This window comes from Nelumbo nucifera, chromosome 5 (assembly GCF_055504915.1).
Source record: "Nelumbo nucifera cultivar China Antique chromosome 5, China Antique-T2T, whole genome shotgun sequence".
Taxonomy (NCBI): Eukaryota; Viridiplantae; Streptophyta; class Magnoliopsida; order Proteales; family Nelumbonaceae; genus Nelumbo; species Nelumbo nucifera.
Genome location: NC_142653.1, coordinates 31,318,654 through 31,329,063, shown reverse-complemented (window position 1 = coordinate 31,329,063; position 10,410 = coordinate 31,318,654). Strand labels below are relative to the sequence as shown.

Below are 10,410 nucleotides of genomic sequence, written 5' to 3'. Positions count from 1 at the left end.
TTGACCATTATAGGTCAGTCGGGTCCTCGATGAGGTTGCCATCGTGTTGTGATCATTGGTCAACGTGGAGCTCAGTCGTCAGAGTTTGGCTGGATAATGTGCAGGCATTTGGTCGTTTGTGCTTAAAGGAAAATTCTTTATTCATTGAATTTGTACAACCTGGTTTCGTTAGTGTTTGGTGTCGATTGTCGTCACTACATTTAAATTCCTGGAACTCTAGCTCTTCGGTGTGGGTCTTCCGTGCTTAGCTATTCTCCTCTCTAATGGCCTTGTCGCCTGAGATGACAACGATGACCTTGACGGGTGGAGTTCGAGCTAGGGGCTCATCAGTGAGGTATGACTATTCTTTGGGTTTATGCTCTTTGATGTCGATGAAGCCACGAAGGTATCTGCGTCAGATGAGGTCTTCCAAGTAGTGGTAGAGGTCATGGCAATTTTTAGTCTCGTGGCCGTGGTCTCGGTGAAATACTTGTGTTGATTTTTCTTGTTGCCCTGGGTTTGCATCTTCTCGGGCCACTTGATGAAGTTGTAGTTGTGGATTTGTATCAGTATCTCGGCCAGTGGAGCATTGAGTGGAGTGAAGTTGTGATATGCTGATGGCGGGGTTCTTGGTCTGTGGCCAGGTTGGCGATCTTGACTCTTGTCATCTTGGTCTGATCTTTGGTCATCGTGGTCTCTGCACTTCCGGTCGTGCTAGTCTTCAACCTTCCTACATAGTGCTTGGGCCTCTTCGGCATTCGTATACTTTTTCACGTGGTTCATGTGCGCGGTCAGGTTGGGTGGAGGGTTCTTTTGCAAAGAGAAGCTAAACATTGAAGAGTATAGCCCGCTCATGATGGCGGTCTTGGCCACTGACCGGTTTAGAGCTTGGACTTAGAGGACTTTGGTATTGAACCTTGCCAAGTATTCCCTCATGGTCTCTCCTTTCCTCTTAACGTACTTGTATGAGGCTAGTCGAGGTCTTCTGTTGCCTTTGATTGGCGGTGAATTACACTAGAAACTATGTCTCCAACTGCTCCTAGGAGGAAATGGACAGTGGTGGAAGGGAGGTGTACCAGGTCTTGGCAACTCCGTGGAGGGTTGTGTCAAAGGCCTTGCACATGATACCCTTGGAGGAGTCATGCAGCATCATTATCACCTTGAACCCCTCAATGTGATCGTTGGGGTCCGAGGCTTCATCATACTTTTCAAACTGAGGGGGTCATTGGCCGGATGAGGGAAGCTCATCTACGATCTCCTGGACGAAGACGGGTTCCTTTGCGGGCTGGCTGTAGTGCTGCTTTGAAGGCTGGGCCGTTGGAGGAGCTACGCTTCTATCTGCTTGGTTGCGCGCGCTCCAGTTTGGCCAACTGCTCTCTTAGTTATCTGATTTTGGCGTCTCTGTCGGCTGGGACCACGTTTACAGACTTTTCTCCTTTTGGGATTGCAGGTAACTCTTGGACCGAGTTGGATTTGGCTACCGAAATCGGTGGATGCTGTAAACGTTGGCCGAATCGTTCTTTCACAGGCACTCGAGCAGAGTGATGGAATCTATTGCGGGCATTGTGTGTGCGAGGCTGGGTGGGGAGTCAGATCTTCTAGATAGCTACGGTCGTTCGCGATCGAATTGGGCCTTGTGCCTGTTTGCGTGGTGCCTTTTGGGGTTCTTGGTGCGATGATCAACTATAGTAGGCACCTATGTGGTAGGGCGAGTACCTTGGGGGCATGTGCCATTTGCCCCAGCGTCTCCATCATGGCTAGGATTCTGTCAACCTTCTGCTGCATGGCTTGGAACTGCGTGGGGTCGGTTGCTGCATGATGATGGGGCTCCCAAGGCGGGGAGCTGCACAGTGATTGGGATCCTTGAGATGAGGAATAGGCTTTAGAGCGATCAGATGTGTTTTTTTGGCATGGTTGCATTTACTACACGGAGAGGGGTTAGGGAAATAACTTTTTGCTCATATCATATAAGGGGAGTCGTATGTATGAGGCCAGGGCCAGCAAATTAGCAATTGTCTTGGGTTGCGATAGGAAATGACAAGCCCAAGCTTAAGCCCGACCCAATTATGTATGAGCTGAGAGAATTGAGGGTTAAGAAATGATCTCCAGGAAAGGAAATGGATTATATTTGGGTCTTATTTGTTTATTTCAGGAATCTATATTTTCGGGTAAGTGTATTTATTTATATTTTTTGTTTAATTTATCGAATAAATGTATCTTGTGGGGGTATTTTTTATCATTAATTTTTTCGTGGATCCCACTGTCAATGTTTTCAATCCACCATTGACCTGTTTGACCTGATAACCGGGTTATGGGTTGTACATTAATTATATATACAAAATTTGAGAAATCATAACTTTGCACTCCAATGTATGAATAAGGTAATTTTTTTTTTGGGTAACCTTTTAAAATCTATGCATCCAAAGGGTAATATATCTATGATATATGTATTGTTGACATAGTACAGTCTGATCCATTCAACCTATACGGTCAAACTAATGACATATGACCCGGAGGCAAAAATGATTCAGACTCCGAATTAGTTTTTAAAACATTAACCTCACATATTTCTGAAATAATAACATTAATAACTTGATGGATGGAAACTGCAATCCCATTTACCGACTCCCCCCCACCCTCTCTTGCGTACCAACCAGATATATAATACAACAAGGTCATCAACACTGAGGCCTTTCATAGCAAAGATTTCCTTGAGAGCTCAATAATGTTATAGGGATGTTAGCAAATGCCTTGGATGCCACCGGTGTGAGACTGCCGTGCCCTTCTTAAACTGTAAATGCAAAACATGATCGAGGGTACAACATCATCTCTTTTCGGTGGTACACGAAACTAATGATTTAATTATTCAGATCAAATTAATAAACAATAAGGGGGTTGCAGGAAACATAAGTTTCGTACTCTAAGATTAACAAATTAATTCGCTCATACAAGAAAATTATCAGAGATTCTCACAATCGGATACAATCTAGTTGCTTTATTTTTTATTTTCTTGATTGAAAATAAATAGCAGATGTTCATAATCTTCTTTGCACGGTGATTTTTTGCCCACCTGATGGTAGGGAGGAGGCAGCAGGTCCCTTCTACTTGAAACAAAGGACAGATGGCAACTGTAGTTGGCTGGCAGGGCCACGGACCTGTCTACAGATTTTGATGGGCTGGTGAGTGGTGACTTCGTGTCGATTTTGATTTCATCCGACGATTAACAATACAAAATTGGACTGGATTGTAGGTTTAGATTCTCATTTCTCAAGAAACAAGCAAAAAGGCTAAACTGTTTTGGGTTAGGCTCTTGAATATAGTTTTGTTCTATAAACACAAATGCCCATCGGAAAGACCCACCTGTATCTATTATTGAAATTTAATTAATTAATTATAGGGAAAATCTGAGATGTTTGGGAAGAGGGAATATTGGCTTCTCATCCGAGTCAGTTATTCTTGAGAAGGAAAAAGTAATAAAGAAATAAAAATCACAAAGACGATCGATGGGAAACATTTATGCCACCACAAGCTTGGAGTTACAGAACTTAATTAAGAGTTGACAACCGCACAGTTCTTTCTAATCTCTCCAGAACTTCCAGTAAGAACTTCAATGGCTCCCATCCTCTCCATCGACTGTGCGAACTCTGTGAAGAATTTATTTTGGTTGAGCAATTCGGTGACAATTTTGCTTGAGATCTTGTTGGTGAGAAGAGCAGCATCAGATTGGAAGAGACCCTTGTTTTGCTTTACAACGGCATAGTAATGGCTATCGAATGAGACTCCACTGTTGGGGTCCATGAACACTTGAGTTGTGTTGTCTGAAAGGCTCTTGCATTGAGTTCTCAAGAAAGCTGCGTATTCTGGGTCGAGAGAGGGATCTGCATCTCCCTTTCCTGTGAAGTTGTACAGCCTGTTGCTGAAGGCGTTGCAATGTCCCTGTCCGATTGTATGTGCGCCTGCAACCGAACAATCCTACCTTAACAACCAGAACTACTGATTTGTAGGGGTGATCATGAAAAAGAGAAAAATCCAAAAATTGAATTAAACTGGCAAAACCAAATTGAAAATTTCGGTTAATCAAATCGTGACAAATTGAACCAACGGTTAATCGAATCAATCAACCGGTTTTATGTTTTCTAAACTAAGGGGCTGTTTGATAACAGATGAACTTGTTGAAAAAAAAAAATTAAATAGTCACATATTCAAGGGTAAAATACTCTACTGAATTTCAATTTCAGCCATTAAAGAACACACAGTTTGCTTATTGAAAACTTATTCAGTAAAAGATAAGACAATAAAATTTTCAGTTCAGTCATTTCAACTGTTATCAAACGGCCTCCAAACGTAAATAACAGCCCAGTCCAGGATAAAGCTAGGTTTAAGTCAGACTGGGTCTAGGTTGAGCCAACCCAAAGTTGCAACTTGTCATCCATAAGGTTGTACTGAAGGATGTCCAAAGCCTAATACATACATCTGGTCTGATACAAACTTAATTGGGTATATATACTTGTCAAAAAAAAAACTTAAATGGGTATATATAATTTAATATTTTATATGTATATATATTTATTATATATGTATAAATTACAAAGAAATTATTTTTTAAAATTAATTGCTCTTTATTTTAAAGACCAAAAAGGCAGATTCAGGTTTGTGGTTTCAATAATAAGAATCGGATTCAGATGCGCTGGATCCGATCTGAACTACCCGATTACAGCCCTAATTCATCCAGGTACTTAATATGAAACTTGCCTAAAAAGAAAAAGAAAAAAAGAAAAACTTGTTATAGACACTTGGCAAGTGTTTTTTTCTTTCTTTTTTTTTGGGGGGGGGGGGGGGGGCTTCCAACTAGATTGCCATGTGGAAAATTCTTGGATCGTCTAGCTAGGGAAGATTGATTACTAAACGACCCAACTAGAAGACCCGCTCCGAATTATAGAACCAACCAGGCTTACCAGATAATACCACAAGATCGTGAACAGTGAGTCCTTTGCTAGCGAAGTTGCTCTTCAAAGTTGTAAAGTTAAAAGTGGGAGCAGGGATGTTAGCGAGTGCATCGGAGGCCCGTGACACGGTGCCGTCTCTTCTACCCGTAAGCACCTCCCACATTGACTTCTTGAACTGCAATAGATGACAAAACCAAATCATCATCAACTCCGATTTCAGAGCTAGATTAATTTGGATGGATTATCGGGTAATTAATTATCTCTGAACCTCTTTAAAGTTTAATTTACTTAAAATATTCCTTCTCCTCTGCTTCTTCCTATTAAGTTGAACTTACTTGGAAAGCAACCGAGTCTCTGGCAGCCAGAGCAATGATATCGGCACAGGAAACAACTCCTGGGCAAGTTTTCTCCACTTCAGTCTTAACCTCATCGATGACATCGAGACCATCCAAAGTTAAGTTGGGAGCTGCATCCTTCTCAGCTTGGTTATTTTGGGTTGAGTTCAGTAACACCGATGCATCGCAACCCTGAAAGAGAACCAAGCCAAAACTCAGTAAGAATTAATACATGAGGGAAACTGCATTTCCAATGACATGAGATTTCAAGCAATATAAATTGATTAGCTAGTGAGTGTTATATTACCCTAACAAAGCAATCGTGGAAATGCAACCTAACAAGCGCAGCAGGCAGCCCAGAATCGCTAGCGACTCGTTTCCAAACGACAGTCTTAACGATCTCCTCCGCACGCGGACAGCTGCTTCTGTAGAAATTTTTTCTCAGGCTACCTCCTTCACAAATACCTAAAATGCAGAATCCCAGCAGCGCAATGCCTAACAATGGACGAAGATTGTGAGTCCTCATCTTCAAAAGCTAGGAAATGCAATTCAAAGCTCTATAACACTAGGATGATTATTAAACACAGCCAATAATTCATTATATAGAACTCATCAAAAGCTAATATCCCACTGTCCAGAATTAATAGTGTCAAAGATCCAGATAGGCAAAACTTTGTCTTGTTATATCTCTACGTGAATGGACAGAGTGAGACAACAATGCATTGTAGATTAGTTGATATTGAGATGGGGTACCCCTATTTTTATTCATTTTACATCAATTGATCTGTCATAACCTTGTTTTTAGTGACCAACATGCAAAAAAGAAAAAGAAAAGAGAAAGCAGTTCTCTTTGCATATACCCATCATATATACCTTATTTTAAACATTTAGAAGGAAAATGATTCGACCATAAAATTACCCACCTTGTAATGGGATGAATTCCCTCCTAATTAAGAAAATTCAGCAGTGATCAACAGAAAGCTTTCATGGATACATTACATGAAAGTGATTCATCTAAATGATCGGTATATAGCTCAATTCCTTAAGGCTCAGTTTGGAAGGATTACAAATACAATTATGTGGAATGTAAAACTTTGTATTTTGTATTATTTTTCTTATACTTATACTGTACAAATTTGCATTTGTACTCCTTCCAAACTGAGCCTGAAGAATTTCTCATCAGTTGGATATAAAAATAAAAGAGAGAGAGCAAAAGAAAAGATTGGACGTCTCATCATCAGAATTGTACGTGGATAGTGAGCATGAATTGGTCTTTAATTTACAGCTTCTATTAGAATATGTATGTGATTAGGTATAGGAATTACAATTTCTTTTTAGTTTTCTTCTTTCTCACCTAATATTATAAACAATATATAGCTTGTACTTTACATACATAGATAGGGCTTTTGATATATTACTACTAACAATAGGCATGCACCATTCCTATTGCAACCTTAGTTCAATTATTTGAGATAGATAGCTAGTTGAAATCTTTTGGACCCAAACTGTAATACTAGCTTGTAGATTATTTTTAAACATTCATAAAATCATTCAATGTTGTAGTTGGTTAAACCAATTGGATTGTGTTTCAAGTTTATCTAAGTCTTCATAATGGGGCCTACATATTAAATGCCTAGGGTTCTTGGATTGCATGGTATTGCCCTTACTATATATCTAGCAGCGGATTGCTCATGCAGTATGCTTGCTCATCATCATCATTATCATCATATTAAAATAATTTACTTTTTCAAAATTGGTCAATTATCTATGGTTCTTATCTACAAGATATGGAGAGATGACATGGCTAATCAGAACCTAAATGACTCTTTGATATGAAATAATAATAATAATAATAATAATAATAATAATAATAATAATAATAATAATAATAATAATAATAATAATAATAATAATAATCTTTAGTAGGGTCCATCTTATATGTGAATGGGTCAGGCCTTTTTGGCAGATCTGAACCAAACCGACTCTATTATATAGGATCTGGGGTCTACATTTTATGTCCTAAATATTAAAATTAGATCCGAATCAGTTTTCATTGTTCCAAACTGATTAAAACCCAAATGGTGTTTTATGTATAATTCATCCTTGTCATTACCATCATTATAATGTTCTAATGATATTAACATAATACAAAGATATCCGAGTCTGGTACCTATTATTTTCATGACATATATAATATTATAAGATGTCCAAATATGCAAACTTAGCAAATAAGCAGGTTTATTTATTGTCAAATAACAATTATTATTGGGTCATTTAGGTCAGATCCAATCACAGACCCTATAGGTTCTGATTGAAAACTGGTTCAACATTTACTTATCAGGTTTGGACCGGATCTACTCATCTACACTTACCCGGACCCAACCTAAACCTATTGCATTAGTCGGCTCTTGTTTTGGCTCATTATTTTTCTAATTGGAAATGGTCCATTTTTTATAACCTAGTATCTGTCCCTTAGATTAGAAACCTTCCTGTTGGCCATGGCCCATGTTTTTTATTTTTACTGTTGCCCATTGGTGTGCAATTACAAAGCTATCTTGGGCGGCCCATTAAGCCACCAAGTGATGAAGATTAGTTGCCAAGTATCTTGATTGTGAATTTGTCTTATACAACCTCTCCTATTTCCCCACATGTGGAGAAGAGATGATTGCCACTTCACAATTCACACTATCCAGTAGATAGCTCACTCTATCTGCTCTACTCACATTGCCATTGGATGATTGGATCCTTTCCCAACTGAAGAAGCTAGCAGCTGAAATTTCAAAATTTTCTTTTCCAGTCACAAAAGATCAAAGGAAGGTTTTGCTAGCTTTTGCCACAAGACAGATATTGGTTGTTTAGGGAGCGGCAAATGGAGCCTTATTGGGCCATGACCAACGCTTCCATGCACGAGATTCCTTCCCTTAATTAGGTTATGTTTGGTTTGAAGGAAATTGTAGGGAAAGGATGTATTGGTTTTCCTGTCTTTCCCTTCCTTTCCATACCTTTTCCCTTTAAACCAAACATAGCCTTATTGCAAGCCTTAAAATTTGCAAATGAAATAGAAAGACTTTTGTGCCATGATAGGATTCCTAATCTTGAAAATTAGGTTGTCCATTTAATGAGAGGAGTCTGATCTGCTACCCACACGCTCCCTACAAGACCCCATCAATGACAATATATAAGGGACCCCATTGACAATACTTCATATTAGGGGTGTCAACGGTATTTGAAAATCAGATTTTGAATTTGAAATTTGACATAATTGAATCGAATTCAGATAATTTGAATATCTAATTGGTTGAATTTGGATATGACCTAATTCAATTCAATAAATATCCGAATTCGATCAATTATTTACTTCTTATATATAATATATAAAATATTTAAGTGTTTGTATAATTTATATACAATAATTAAATTATATAAATAATTTATATACATTATATAAATAAAATATTTATTTTATATATTTATTAATTACCTAAAATAATTAATTGGTCAAATTTGAATCGGATCGAATCAAATATTCGAATACTTAATCGAATTCGGATTTGAATATTAAGTTTTAATATCCATTGGATATTGAATCGAATTTTCTAATCGGATTTGAATTCGGATATTGCTTGATTTGATTTGAATTTGATCCGTTTACACCCCTACTCCAGACCTTTACTTAAATAGAAACTCTCAGTTTGGAAAGAACACAAATACAAATATGTAAAATGTAAATACATACGAAATAATACAAAATATAAGGTTTTGCATTCTACATATTTGTATTTGTACACACCTTCCAAACCGAGCCAAAGGATTTTTGCCATGTGGTTGCTTGCTACTTTCTTAGTTTCTTGAATTTTACCATGCGTAAAGAGTGAAGAAACGATTTATGAACCCCCTGTTGATTGCTGCCCTAAAGTCTCAAACACTTTATGCATTTTCGGAGAAATCCAGTTGATTGGTGCGGACAAAACTTTTGAAACATTAAGGTCTGCTTGGTTTACAATTGGAATTGAAATTGGAATCAGAATCAAAATGATCTATTCCCATAATCTGTTTAATTAAAATGGAAATTGAAATCAGCTTGAATGAGATTTCATTCTCAAGAGAGGGGGCATTCCCTCCAATAGGAGAATGCCATTCCACCGATAATGAAAATAAGATTCTAATTCCACCCAACCAATCAGTTGGAATGAAGATGACCTGTTCCAATTCCGATTCCGGCAGACCTCTTATTCCTGCCAATCAAACAGGACCTAAATCATATTCTGATTTTGTCAACTTTTTATAGCAATTAAAAAGAATATTTGTGTAACTAGTATAAGATTTGGTTGGTGATACGACAAAGACTGGTTGCAGATAAAGGTCTTCCATGTGCAGATTTAAAAATTATGTTCCCTAAGTCTATGTAAGACAGCTTTCAAATTCATCATGCATTCTGCAAATTTGTAGGTCCTACTTTTATACAAATCAATATGGTTCATACGACGAATTGAGTTTAATGGTAAATAATAGAGGCAAGATTAAGGAAAATTATATTATGCTAATTGCAGTGTTGAAACGCTCGTACCGACAGTCACATCTCGTTACCAAATTTGTTCTTTAACCAGCTTCTGTCTTCTATTATATATATATATATATATATATATATATATATATATAATTTATATTTTTTATTATATTTTAATTTTTTATTTGTAAAAAATATTAAAAATTGCAATGTAAGACTAAAAGTTCTTTTTTTTTGGCAAAAATAACGGGATAAGGTGCCTACAACGTCTTGGGAGGCATAGACATTAAAAAGTTACCGAAAAGAAAAAATCACCTCAATCGAACATCAGAGTGCAAAGTTGTGACATCCAAAAGTTTGATAAACAATTAATGTACAACTCGTGACCCGATCACCTGGTCAAATGAATCAACAGTCCAACCATCCAAATCAAACAGTTTTTTACCAAGTCAATGATTTTCAACCATCCACCAATTTTTACTAAAACTAAACCTGAAATCTTGGTTGAGTGATAATTCGAACAGTTCAATTAATAAGGTCAATGACAGATTAAAAACATTGCATAAAAAAACTAATAAAACAGATTAATTAATTATAATTTAAAATATTAAAAATGAACTTACAAAATACTGTAACTAACACC

The 10,410-nt window shown here is 37.4% G+C and overlaps 1 protein-coding gene across 1 annotated transcript; it reads right to left on the bottom strand.

Annotated features, from left to right (window-relative positions):
* Positions 1-3,319: 3,319 nt before the first annotated feature.
* LOC104600009 (peroxidase 3-like) lies at positions 3,320-5,850 on the bottom strand. Its single transcript, XM_010262799.3, has 4 exons — positions 5,568-5,850; positions 5,261-5,452; positions 4,935-5,100; positions 3,320-3,935 (listed from the first exon to the last, which is right to left on the bottom strand). Exons 1-4 carry the CDS (start codon positions 5,784-5,786, stop codon positions 3,529-3,531), a joined length of 984 nt encoding a protein of 327 aa, XP_010261101.1. The 5' UTR covers positions 5,787-5,850; the 3' UTR covers positions 3,320-3,528.
* Positions 5,851-10,410: the final 4,560 nt, after the last annotated feature.

Coding starts and splice junctions, on each gene's coding strand:
- LOC104600009 (XM_010262799.3), bottom strand. CDS start 5,786: ATGAGGACTCACAATCTTCGTCCATTGTTAGGCATTGCGCTGCTGGGA. Junction 5,453..5,567: donor TCCACGATTGCTTTGTTAGG/GTAATATAACAC, acceptor GTTCTCTTTCAG/GGTTGCGATGCATCGGTGTT. Junction 3,936..4,934: donor CGATCTTGTGGTATTATCTG/GTAAGCCTGGTT, acceptor GTTCGGTTGCAG/GCGCACATACAATCGGACAG.